The sequence below is a fragment of the Schistocerca gregaria genome, chromosome 5 (assembly GCF_023897955.1).
Source record: "Schistocerca gregaria isolate iqSchGreg1 chromosome 5, iqSchGreg1.2, whole genome shotgun sequence".
Taxonomy (NCBI): domain Eukaryota; kingdom Metazoa; phylum Arthropoda; class Insecta; order Orthoptera; family Acrididae; genus Schistocerca; species Schistocerca gregaria.
Genome location: NC_064924.1, coordinates 456,711,361 through 456,725,580, shown reverse-complemented (window position 1 = coordinate 456,725,580; position 14,220 = coordinate 456,711,361). Strand labels below are relative to the sequence as shown.

Sequence of the window (14,220 nt, the reverse complement as noted above, 5' to 3'; positions counted from 1 at the left end):
CTCCATGCTGCCCTCCAATACTAAATTGGTGATCCCTTGATGCCTCAGAATATGTCCTACCAACCGATCCCTTCTTCTAGTCAAGTTGTGCCACAAGCTCCTCTTCTCCCCAATTCTATTCAATACCTCCTCATTATTTAAGTGATCTATCTATCTAATCTTCAGCATTCTTCTGTAGCACCACATTTCGAAAGCTTCTATTCTCTTCTTGTCTAAACTATTTATCGACCACGTTTCACTTCCATACATGGCTACACTCCATACAAATACTTTCAGAAACGACTTCCTGGCATTTAAATCTATACTTGAAGTTAACAAATTTTTCGTCTTCAGAAACGCTTTCCTTGCCATTGCTAGTCTACATTTTATATCCTCTCTACTTCAACCATCCTCAGTTATTTTGCTCCCCAAATAGCAAAACTCCTTTACTACAATCTAATACGCTCAGCATTACCCGACTTAATTCGACTACATTCCATTATCCTCGTTTTGCTTTTGTTGATGTTCATCTTATACCCTCCTTTCAAGACACTGTCCATTCCGTTCAACTGCTATTCCAATTCCTTTGCTGTCTCTGACAGAATACAACGTCATCGGCGAACCTCAAAGTTGTTTCCTTTATTGCTTGCTCAATATACAGATTGAATAACATCGGGGAGAAGCTACAACCCTGTCCACTCCCTTCCCAACCATTGCTTCCCTTTGATGTCCCTCGACCCTTATACCACCTTCAGAATTTGAAAGAGAGTATTCCAATCAACATTGTCAAAAGCTTTCTCTAAGTCTACAAATGCTATAAACGTTGGTTTGCCTTTTCTTAATCTTTCTTCTAAGATAAGTCGTAGGGTCAGTATTGCCTCATGTGTTCCAACTTTTCTACGGAATCCAAACTGATCTTCCCAGAGGTTGGCTTCTATCAGTTTTTCCATTCGTCTGTAAAGAATTTTCGTTAGTATTTTGCAGCTGTGACTTATTAAACTGATAGTTCGGTAATTTTCACATCTGTCAACACCTGCTTTTTATTTTTTTTTTTTTATTGGAATTATTATATTCTTCTTGAAGTCTCAGGGTATTTCGCCTGTCTCATACATCTTGCTCACCAGATGGTAGAGTTTTGTCATGACTGCCTCTCCCAAGGCTGTCAGTAGTTCTAATGGAATGTTGTCTACTCCAGAGGTCTTGTTTTGACTCAGGTCTTTCAGTGCTCTGTCAAACTCTTTACGCAGTATCATAGCTCCCATTTCATCTTTATCTACAGCCTCTTCCATTTCCATAATATTGTCCTCAAATATGTCGCCCTTGTATAGACCCTCTATATACTCCTTCCACCTTCCTGCTTTCCCTTCTTTGGTTAGAACTGGGTTTCCATCTGAGCTCTTGATATTCATGCTAGTGATTCTCTTTTCTCCAAAGCTCTCTTTAATTTTCCTGTAAGCAGTATCTATCTTACCCCTAGTAAGATAAGCTTCTACATCCTTACATCTGTCCTCTAGCCACCCCTGGTTAGCCGTTTTGCACTTCCTGTCGATCTCATTTTTGAGACGTTTGTATTCCTTTCTGCCTGCTTCATTTACTGCATTTTTATATTTTCTCCTTTCATCAATTAAATTCAATATTTCTTCTGTTACCCAAGGGTTTCTACAAGCCCTCATCTTTTTACCTATTTGATCCTCTGCTGCCTTCACTATTTCAACCCTCAAAGCTACCCATTCTTCTTCTACTGTATTTCTTTCCCCCATTCCTGTCTACTGTTCCCTTACGCTCTCCCTGGAACTCTGTACAACCTCTGGTTTAGTCAGTTTATCCAGGTCCCATCTCCTTAAATTCCTACCTTTTTGCAGTTTCTTCAGTTTTAATCTACAGTTCATAACCAATAGATTGTGGTCAGAATCCACATCTGCCCCTGGAAATGTCTTACAATTTAAAACCTGGTTCCTAAATCTCTGTCTTACCATTATATAATCTATCTGATACCTTTTAGTATCTCCAGGGTTCTTCCATGTCTACAACCTTCTTTCATGATTCTTGAACCAAGTGTTAGCTATGATTAAGTTATGCTCTGCGCAAAATTCTACCAGGCGGCTTCCTCTTTCATTTCTTAGTCCCAATCCATATTCACCTACTATGTTTCCTTCTTTCCCTTTTCCTTCTGCGAATTCCAGTCACCCATGACTATTAAATTTTCGTCTCCCTTCACTACCTGAATAATTTCTTTTATCTCATCATACATTACATCAATTTCTTTGCCATCTGCAGAGCTAGTTGGTATATAAACTTGTACTACTGTAGTAGTCATGGGCTTTGTGTCTATCTTGGGCACAATAATGCGTTCACTATGCTGTTTGTAGTAGCTTACCTGCACTCCTATTTTTTTTTATTCATTATTAAACCTACACCTACATTACCCCTATTTGCTTTTGTATTTATAAACCTGTATTCACCTGACCAAAAGTCTTGTTCCTCCTGCCACCGAACTTCACTAATTCCCACTATATCTAACTTTAACCTATCCATTTCCCTTTTTAAATTTTCTGACCTACCTGCCCGATTAAGGGATCTGACATTCCACGCTCCGATCTGTAGAACGCCAGTTTTCTTTCTCCTGATGACGGCGTCCTCTTGAGTAGTCCCCGCCCGGATATCCGAATTGGGGGACTATTTTGCCTCCGGAATATTTTACCCAAGAGGACGCCATCATCATTTAATCATACAGTAAAGCGTCATGCCCTCGGGAAAAATTACGGCTGTTATTTCCCCTTGCTTTCAGCCTTTCGCAGTACCAGAACAGCAAAGCCATTTTGGTTAGTGATACAAGGCCATATCAGTCAATCATCCAGACTGTTGCCCCCTGCAACTACTGAAAAGGCTGCTGCCCCACTTCAGGAACCACACATTTGTCTGGCATCTCATGAGATACCTGTTCGTTGTGGTTGCACCTACGGTACGGCTATCTGTATCGTTGAGGCACGCAAGCCTCCCCACCAGCGGCAATGTCCATGGTTCATGGGGAGATGCATTTGGACTACTAATAATTATTGGAAGAGGAAGAAAAATTTATTTTGTTTTCATGACTTGTAGAAAGCCTTTGATATAGTGCAGTGAAATAAATTAATGGACATTCTAAGAAAGAATAGTGTCACCTGGAAGGATAGAAGGCTAATTAAGAACCTATACCTACAACAGAAAATATGAGTACAGATTGGGAATGAAATGACAGAGGAAAGCACGTTTGGAAGGGGAGTGAGACAAGAGTTGTATCTTTCCCCAATAGTGTTTAACTGTGAGAAATGTGTCAAATGAATAAGAGGAGTGCAGGTTGGTGATAGGAGGGTACAGTGTACTCCATTTGCAGATGATATTGTGTTATTGGCAGAATGCGAAAAAACTATTACTGGAATGCTAAAAGAACTAAATGAGACCTGTGAGGAACTCTGAAAGAGAATTAATAAGAAAAAGACAAAGTGTATTGTGATAAGTGCAGGGAAAGTAAGAACACCTACAAAGGCAGGACATGAAGGTATAGAACAAGTTAGTGCTTTCAGATATCTGGGAAGCCTACTTACAGATGATATGAGATGTAATAAGTAGGTGAAAACATGTATAAAAATTGCCAAGAAGGCATTTAATAAGAAGAGGAGGCTTCTATGTAAGTGCATGGACAGGGATCTAAGGAAATGTCTGGCAGGATACTTTATATGGAGCATGGTATTATATGGAGCTCAGACATGGACACTGAAGAAAGAGGAAGAAAGACAACTAGAAGCATTTGAGATGTGGATTTGGAGGAGAATGGAAGGGATGATATGGGTAGACAAAGTGAGAAATTAGCCGGTACTGAATTAGAAGAGTGAGGGAATGAATTATGCTTATAGCCCTTTTCTCTGGTTTAAAAACTGTGTCAATGTTTCATGCCTTCAATCTTCAGAAAAGAATCCCATAGCTAAGAAATGAGTGTATGTTGGCCTAGCATGTCACCATAAGACATTGGCTGATGCCAAAAACTTAAGAGTCATGCTAATCTTTTTTCCAGTATCTTTGTGTGACTGTTCCACATTAGTTAACAATGTTCATCACTAAAAAGTTGTGTTTGTTACACAGTCTGAAGAGTTATCTTCTATGCTTAATGTGAAACTGTTATTCTCTTTATGTTGAAGTGCACACTGTTTCTTTTTCTTTTGTTCTGCATAGTTTATTACGTACCACTCAATTGTAGACATATTTCAGGTTTTCATGTTCTTGCTCTAATAGGAGTGCTGGTGACTACAATGTATCTGTCATCAGTAAAGAGAACTCTTCCTACATATCTGTGTGGAAAGTTACTGATGTATATTGAGAACAGAATTGGACCCATTACACTACCCCAACAGACACCTACATGTTTCATGTCTGACAGTTGTTTTATTAAACATATATCAACAGGAGACGTGAGAGCTATCTCCACTTTTTGTGCCCTGTTTTCCAAGTAGGACTGGTACCATTCTTATTACATCCAGCACTTCTAGGTAGCTTCCTTATGATCAACAGTTAAAGCCTCAGACAAGTTTAACAAAATGCACATCATGTGGTCATCCCTGTCAAAAGCTTCAAGTGTCACTTTTGTGAACTCTGTAATGGCTGATACTGTACTACTCCCACTTAAAAACTGAACTCTGGTTTGTTAAAAAGGATGTACTGACTAACGCAACCTATAACTTTATCTTTCATGACTGATTCAATTATTTTTTAGAATGAAGACAGTAGTGAAACTGAAAGTAGTTTTCAATGCTGTCCGCAATTAGCTTTTTTTATGGGGGCGCCATTTGTACATGCTTTAGATACTCTGGAAAAATACCTGAACTAAAGGACTCATTTATTATGTTTGTTAATGGAGCTTTTATGCTATTTATGCACACTTTCAGAACAGACCATGCTGTTGATTTGGGCAGAAGATGTAATTAATATACTGCCACTGACTTCTTTAGGCTAATGGGCAGATTTCAGTGCATAAAGTCTCTGTGTTTCAATGTTATCAATTTTTTGGTACATATACATTTTGCTATTTTCCCATGTAGATACTGATAGGCCTAATATTTATTTAAAAAACAAAGAGTAATGCCATGCCTAGAAATGGATTAAAATTGAGGTTGATATGTGATTTTTCACATCACTAGTACTGCATTAGTATTCATACTCTTCATACAAAACTACTTAATTTATTGCACATTATTCTAGCTTAAGCTCACTGCTAAATTTAATTCAAGAGGCAGCTTTTTTGTATCTTGATCATTACATGTTTTAATGTCATGCAATTTGACTGTCTGGTATTGAATTGCATCATAGGGTTTTATGAAATGTTATAATCAACAAATATATTTTAAATGAACTAATGAAGAGTTGACTTTAATAAGTAAATCAACTTGTAGAACCATAAGTACCAGAAAGGTTCTTGAGAGGTATCTGTGACATTGTTCTACATCTAGAAGGATAATTTGTTAACATTTTTCAGATGGTATGATTTAGACCGTTGCAGAGCATTGTGTATAATTCTGTATCTGTCTAGTTTGTTTTGTACATTGTGGGTGTGGGGGGGGGGGGGGGCGGGGGGGGGGGGGAGGTGCATTTATGTGCACGCGCGCATTGTCTGTGTGCTCTCATTTTATTTTAGTGTGTATTATCATTAGTTCATGTTTACGTAGTGGATGCAGTTATTGTTACTGTTACTGTTTCATGTGCCTGCAATCTGCCCGTGCACCACAGGTCTGTGATTAGTTAAAGAACATCCATGCATTGGTAGAATAAATTAAAAGTTGCCTGTGGCCATAACAATAGGTAAGACTGACAGTGTTGGCTCTTGTTGAGCACATCACTTCTTAACTGTAGCTCAAGGTGGTTAGCTCACATTTTCGCTAGTTCTGAGTTCTGCAGTGTGCACCTGGTATCATTTGCAAGATTTGTGTTTAAAGTAAACATTTGCTGCAGCATTATCGTGTGTGTGTGTGTGTGTGTGTGTGTGTGTGTGTGTGTGTGTGTGTGTGTGTGTGCGTGTGCGTGCGTGCGCGCGCGTGTGCGCCAGCTCTTGGGTTCGATACCTTGTCACAATTACCACTTCCTTCTTCCTTCACTTCTGGCAATTTTCATTGTTGTGAGAAATGCTGAGTTGTATCATGGTTTGGAGTCCACATTAAACTGCATATCCTCCGTATCCACATCCTCAATAAAACCAGTCCTATGAAATGTCAACATCAAAGAAGGAAGAGTGTTTCATAACAGAGGGAGGGTCACAGTAGGTCAGTGTTTATTGGATCAAAAACTTTTTATGGGGTCACATAAGATACATGCATATTTACTGCTTTTATGTAGCGATATGTCAAATTGTTCAGCATATTTGGTTATTAAATGTGCACTGGTTCTTTCTTATTGGTAATTAAATTGCATGCATAGAATAATATATTTGATTGTAAAATCTGGGTGGTATTTCAGTTTTCAAATGCTTCTAAAAGTATTGGAATGTTAGTGATAGGGTGATAATTTTAAATGTGTGTTAATCGCTTATTGATCCATTCTTAAACAGAGATTTTATTTCTGTCTAGTTTATTTGATATGCATCCAAATTGAAAGGACTGTTAATTTTTAGACTTAGTTGTTATCAATTAAGTTCTGTTTTTGTTAGGTGCATGGCATATATTAATGGAAAGTTCATTGGTGGTGTTGAACTTTTCTCTATATGAGCTGAGTATTTATGGCCAGGACAAATGAATCAGAACAGGAGAAGCAAACATATGTATCTAATACTGGTCATTAGCTTCATTTTATAAAATCAGTTATTGTTTAGTATCAATATAGGAGTAAAGGACAGTTGTATTCTGCCATTATTAATTGTAGTGTTAAAATGTGGTCACAAATCTAAAAGCAGCTAAACACATTAAAAGTCGGTCAGAGAAGGGTGGAGGGAACCTTGTGGGTGTTTTGAGATCATTCGCGTATCACATGCATGCAAGAAAGGACACTGAGCTTCAGAGTTCATGTCTGAGTTCAAATGTTTCTTTTTTGACTGGGTGCATCAGTTCAAAAGTCAGAGGAAGGCAGGAGCATACTGCTTCCAATAGGGAAATAGCGAAGGGCCCAGTACTACCAGTCAGCTTTGACCCATGACATTGTCATCATGGCAGACCCTGCCATTTTGCACTTGCATGACAACGCACAATACATGTGCAAAAATAGTATTATCAAATAACCTGTAATCCAATTGACTTGAAAGATTTTGTCATTTTAATGAGACAGCCAGAGGAATTAGTGGGGGCAGACAAAATAACAACATTCCTAATAGTAAGTACGTAGAAAAACAAATACTTTTGTGAAAAATATAAATAGTGAAATTCACAAAAATCTGATACTGAAAATTTCACTTGACCTATATGGGTCAAAAGAAACCCACAACACCACAAAAGTATAAATTGCTCAAAAGCCACTATCAGAAACTTCACTTGATCTATAGATAGTTCAACAAAGCCCATGATAACAACAAACCACAACTCACAAATCCTGACTATTACCAAAACCTCAACCTGACCAAATAAACTACAACGTACTCTATGATGCCGACCAATATCAACTAATAATTATGAACTTCAACTAACAACCTAACTCTCAAAGTCATAAAAAAAACTACTGCAGCAGGAATGTTGATCCAAATACCTAAAGAAAATTATGCACATAATCACATATCCATATTTCTTACATATATATGAAACCCTATCCTCTCTAACTGCCTTCCTCCCTTCCAAACTGCTCCGACCCACCAACTAATACCTAGCCCCAACACAATACAATACCCAAAATAGAAGTATAACTAGAAAAAGTAACATTATTCATAACTTTGGAAAAACAGGAATAAAAACAATACAAACAGAACATTAGCTCTACCCTAACGCTGTCCTCTTCCCCCCCCCCCCCCCCCCCCCCTGTAAAAGCCCTCACCAAACAAAGTACTCAGATCTAAATTAAACAATTAAACAGTGCTCACCATCTATCCACATAAATGTAACTTACAACCATTTTCACACCAATCTTTTTTTAAACAAACACACATACACTAAAATGGTCAACAGTTCTCATGCAAACTTTTCCACCATTAGTACTCATAAATATGAGACTGCAAAGTGGTAGAGCACTTCTTTTGCCACTGTATAATGGATTTCACAACTCCCCAATACCCCTGTGCAGTATTAAAGCCCCTGTTACATAATCTTCAAATTCGAAACGGTGATTCACCACTTAATGGTGACACCTCTGTTGCTGAACCTGTATAAGATAAAAATGAGTCTGAAATAATAGTAGAATCCGCCTACGCACCACCTTAAAAACTACATCAGCATATCCAGCCCCTGAAACATCGAACTCCCACTTCCAGGTTCCCGCAGCAGTACTTCCTTTCCCAAAATTAACCTTCCCACAATTTTCACAATTAACTCTGGCCACTCTTAATGATCTTCTATAATTTATGAACTCAAAAGTAACCTCCCTACTAAAAGAACAGTAATCTAACACAGACCTGTCACTGAGGCCTGTCTGATGGGCACAAAACCCAATCAACGAGTGATAGACAAAAAAAAAAAAAAGTCAACGAAACGATAGAGCATTTGAAGCAGCAACCCTCCTAATCAAACCCCAAATATTGTCATGCTGCCACCACCACCACATATACTTGTCCTAATTTCAAGACCCAACAACTTTGGTCAATTTAATTAATTCACTGCACAGTTGACATTTAACACATTCTGCCAAGAGTTCGTATAACTGTAGAAATTTAATTGTAGTGGTCATCTCCCCACTCATAGCGGCAACTTACATGCATACATACGTACGTATTGGTTATCACAGATACTGAAGATCATGCATGTGCCCACCTTATAGTGTTCCTTCATAGATGCCAATCTTGTGCACTTTGGGTTCATTTCTCATGGACATCCAACTGCTAAAAGTCCTTCTGCAGTTCATTCTTGCAATGCTCTCTCGGTCTCCCAACTGAAAGAGTTCCATCAGATTTTCCCATAAGCACAGCTTTAGCCCAGCATGTTTCTGACCTCCTAGAAATGTGCCCTGCCAGGCTTATTCTCTGTGCTTTCATTTTCTGTACTGTGTTCAGTTGTTTCTTTAGACCTTAGAGTTCCTGATTCTTTCTATGTCTCCATGTGTTCTCTTCACAGATTGGTCCAGAGATCTTTTTCATGATTTTACATTCAAGGATCAGTGTGTTCTCTTCTTCTTCTTCTTCTTCTCCTCCTCTCTCTCTCTCTCTCTCTCTCTCTCTCTCTCTCTCTCTCTCACACACACACACACAGACAGACACACACACACACACACACACACACACACACACACACACACACACACAGACTCGCTCACTCACTCTCACTCTCCCTCTCTCATTATGCTCAATGTTTCTGTCCCATGAAACAACACCTGTACCATCAAAGCATCATAGGTTTGAAGTTTAGTCTTAACTGACAGTTATTTTTTTCTTTGGATGACATTATCTGCCTCAGACTGAAGTATGTTTTAGAGCCATTGACAATATGTTGATCAATTTCTTGTGTTAGGTTATTATACCTGTTGAACAGGGTGCCAAGTTATGTAAAATTTTCCACTCTGATTATATTCCCTATATCGACCTGCAGTGGGGCATTATTAGGGGCTTTTCTGGATACTTCTATCATTTTAGTCCTCTTCAGCTTAATCCTCAGTTCAGTCTTACTAGCATTTGTTGCTAAGTGCTCTAAGGTTTCTGCCGTCTCATCCTCTGACTCCACTATGGCTGCAATGTCATCTTCATATCCCAATAGCTGTGTTATTCGAGTTAGCTTCACCCCTTTACCTTCTCTTTCTATTTATTCAAATACTTTCTCCAGCACCATATTAAAAAGCAGTGGTGAAATTGCATCACTTTGACACATACCTGTTCTGAAATTGACTGTTCTGATGCTGAATTCCTTGAATAGCTCCCCTGGTATTTCACCTTGGCTTTTATGTCTGTTGTACACACCGTCACCAAGTTACTTGACTTTCTTGATATTCCAAGCTCCCTCAGGATGTTGTACATACTTAATCTGTGTGTACTATCCTACACTTTTGAGAAATCTACAAACCTTACTAGGAATCAGTGTTTGAATCCTCAGTACTTCTTCCAGATCTGTCTCAACGTGAAAATTTGATTGACGTTCCTGCTCGAAAAACTGCCTGGTACTCTCCAACAATATTTTCAGCAAAAGCTTCAGCTTTTCAAGAATTATTAGTGATAATGCTTTGTATTGTACACTTAACAGAGAAATACCTCTATAATTACTACAGTTCCTTTTATTGTTCTTCCACTCTCCTCCTTTCTCCATACCCCACACATGAGGGTGTATATCTCTTTCTGAAGTGTTCCACCTCCAGCCATCAACATCTCTATTGTTATCCTGTCTTTTCCTGGTGCTTTATTATTCTTCAGTTTGAGTTCAGTTAGTAATTCGTAAATTTCATTGTCAGATCTATAACTATTAACGAACGGGGGGGGATGTTGGACTTGCAACTACGAAGGACACGATGGACTAACAATTCCAAAGCCAGAACAAATCAGTAGCTAATAAGTAACTGTGTTGAAATAACTAACAAGCCAAAAAAAAGCAAACTTCCAGAACAGCACTAAGTCAGTGCCTCACTAACATACTCACTTACAGTCCCTTACAACTCATAAACATAAACATTCAGCCCTAGAGAGCACCACCACAAACCACGAAATGGCCTCTCCAAACATGATGCATTTCAAATATGCCATGCAAACTGGAAGTCGTGTAACACAACATAACTACAGCACAGGTGGTACCGCATGCTTCGGTTGAACCTTCAGAAGAGCCATCCATGCCTAGTAACTCACTGTGATGTTCAAACCAACATTTGAGTTGAAGTTAAGGACAGCTCTATTTTTAAAAAAGGGAGAGAGAGAATGAAGGCATGAGACATCCATGGATGTCTTAGCCAAGGAGAGGGAGCTAGGGGGGGCCTTGTATCCTTGAAGAACCAAAGCTGGTGTATGAGGGTGATAAGTCCATTCCATCCAAGAGATGAACAGCCAGCTGATAGATACTTACCAACCAAGTGACAAGATACCTTACAATTACAGTAGAATCACCATCATCTGTGAAAACTGTTATGTCTTATGTAAGAACTAATATTCCTTATATAAAATGATGCCGTGATTATGACTCGCAGCAAAATCTAAGAAATGAGTAAGAAAATATTTTGTTTTGGTGCAGGGTACTGAGCAAATTTGCTTGTGAAATGAATTGTACTGACTGGAGCTCAAGTGATTAATTTGGTGTCATTTTCGAACTTATTGATTCTGGTTTGTTCACAAAAGATTCACATTGGTATGGTAACGCATCTACGTAATATACATAGATAATGTAAAATTATAGTGTTGTTGAATAATATTAATAACCCTATTGTTTAGGTGTATGAGATTGTAGTAGTCTTTCGTGTTTTCAGGGTGATGGTGAATCTGTGCCTGATAGCCCCAGTGAAGATAAAGAGTCACCTGTAGCAGAAAACGATAAAAGCCAAAAAAATTTTAATGTCAGCATAGAACTGGATGTGATGGCTGTAATTTTGTTTGTTTGTGGTGTTGCTACACGAATGTACAGGCTGGAAGAACCAAGGAGTATAGTGTAAATTTTTAAATTCTTGTTTAATATTCATAGTTGCTCAAAAATAAAGTCATGTGTCTGTGATTATAAAGTATTTTATTTATTTATTTACTTACATATTTATTGAAAAAAAATTCAGTTGCCTAAAAAATTATTTAATGAACATTTTTACATGGTAATGGGAAGTGTCTTACAACTATAGACTGGATTTGGTTTTACAGTTGTTGGCAGTACAACTTTTATGTTACTCAGTAAAAAAAAAAAAAAAAAAAAATCGCAATGTTGCCCTCAAAGAATAAGTGTTTAGGATAAACAAAATTATGTATAGGCATCTGTCAGTACTGATCATCATCCTTCTCGGTCACTTCTAGAGCAGTTAGTCTTCATATGAGATGAAAGCTGATACATTTCTTTGTGTGATTGAAACATGAGAACTCTTTAATGTGCAAAAACTTGTTGTGTGCATCCGATTTTGTAATGTTTGTGAATACCAGCAGCTTCGTTGAAATCACTAAATTACAGTGACGAAGATAGTATGTGTCCGTAACGAAACTCATTGAGAACTCGAGTCAGAATGGACAAAAATGTTCTTGTCACTTATAACTTTCTTTAATTGTCACAAATATTTATTTTATTTGTCATGTGGCAAACTAAATATACAAGTTCCAAATTATAAAAGAGAGAAAAATTACAAATCACACATTTTACTTTCAACAAAGTAAATACAAATTCTCCTTCATATACCTTTTCACAGCATTCCAGTTTCACAAATCTCTATCAAGATTAAAATCCAACTAACAGCTTCAGTTGTAGCTTCCAGAACATCACTCCATTTTCTAGGGTATCTTCTCTAATATTCTAGGCTGTGTTTTGATAGTAGGTATAATCTGCCGAATGCTTCCTATGCTGCAGGACTGCAGGGGAAGTAATAAGAAGCTATGTAGCTAATTGTTGAAAGCCTATTTCCATAGCCCCTGACAATATCTTGAGCATTGGGGGGGGGGGGGGCAAGAAGCTGAAAATGTTGTCTATTAACCCTCCCCCCACCCCCACTCACAAAAAGAGAAAAGTGATTCGAAAGGAATTAAACACATGCTGTGAAAGCCTCCACAGCAAACACAGAGTTGGAGGCAAAAGTTTACCATTCACTGTCTCAGAATCATTGCAATCACAGAAGTCTTTCACTCATTGTGAAATTTAACATGTCTCCTGTTGGACCTTACAACATTTGGGTGTTTAGCTACATTAAATTGGTCCAAGCCTTTCGTATCAATTGCCAATAATCCCAGTGACAACCAAGAGCCATTGTCCACTGATTTTACATTTCTGCTGACAGTTTGTTCATTCAGCACAAAGTAATTTAACAGCTGCATATTACACATTCATAAGTATCCTGTATTTATTATTTTTTCCTGTGCTTTTGAGGGACTACATGAGCCAAATTGAACTTACTCGATTACAGAATAAATAAATACAGTTGTTGGAACTGTTCCTTAAAAGAAAGTGAGAGACAAGAGTTTGCTATAATGTGTGCATGTGACTTCCATATCAGAACAGAAGTCTCTGTACCATTGAAGAATGTGTGAACAGAAACATAATAGATTACCACAAAAAAGCTTTCCAGCTTAGATAGCAATTTCCTGTCAGGTACTCACTGAGGATTTCCGTAGTTTTAATGAACTGCCAGTTCTGTGAGAGGTACACCTACTGAGACAGAAATACTGGAAAGTCCTAGATGCTTGAATAGCAGTCTACATGTAGTTTTGCAGACTGCACTGCAAATTATTCTGATAGTCCAGTTCTGAGTCTAAGTATTATTTGCAACAATAAATTATACCAGGACCATTTACAGTACAGTACTGTATAAGAGAATGAAAATAGACAAATTATACATGCTGTTGGGCTTTAGTATTGTCAATAGTGAAGAGAGTTCCAGTGGTTAAGAAATTAAGAGTAATTTTTTTGCATAAGATTGTTGTTGTGAAGTATCCAAGACAACTTTTTTCAAGGACAGCTAAATGAGAATCTTTCAGTGGATTCCAAAGCAAGATTTTATCTGTGGAGGTATTTAAAACATGCTGACTGTGTGTAAAATGTAATCAGTGATTAAAATTTGTGTCTATATGCTCACAGATCATGTTAGATGCAAAACAGAAGATGGTAAAATGAATCCAGAAATAATAAATTTAGACGTCAAATGTTCACTAAGGAGATTTTCACATTCAGTTGTCACTCAATAAACATGGACTTACAAACAACAGTATTCACATGATAGAGGAACACCATTATACTTGATGAAGCACCAAAAATTTTTTGTATGAGATATATGAAATAATGTAATGCACGTTCTAGCAACAATGTAATATAGGTTGCAGAAACAGTGAGGTGTCCCATGCATTTGTAGAAAGGCCAAAGTTTGTTCCAGTCTTTATTAAGGATTGCACAATAGATGCATAAAAGTGCAGATCTATATGTTTGGCATCAATTCACTATGGAATTATGGGATATATTTTGCGCTTGCATATGACGATTATTTTTTTTTAGAGGCCAAACACCC

The 14,220-nt window shown here is 37.7% G+C and overlaps 1 protein-coding gene across 3 annotated transcripts in view; it reads left to right on the top strand.

The window, feature by feature from the left end:
* LOC126272214 (protein O-mannosyltransferase 1) overlaps nt 1–14,220 on the top strand; it is a 147,086-nt gene that overhangs the window by 6,403 nt on the left and 126,463 nt on the right. For all 3 annotated transcript variants that reach the window (XM_049974913.1, XM_049974911.1, XM_049974914.1), the window contains one exon: nt 11,506–11,684. In XM_049974913.1, coding sequence (XP_049830870.1) covers nt 11,506–11,684 — 179 coding nt within the window. The remainder of the gene's footprint in view (nt 1–11,505; nt 11,685–14,220) is intronic.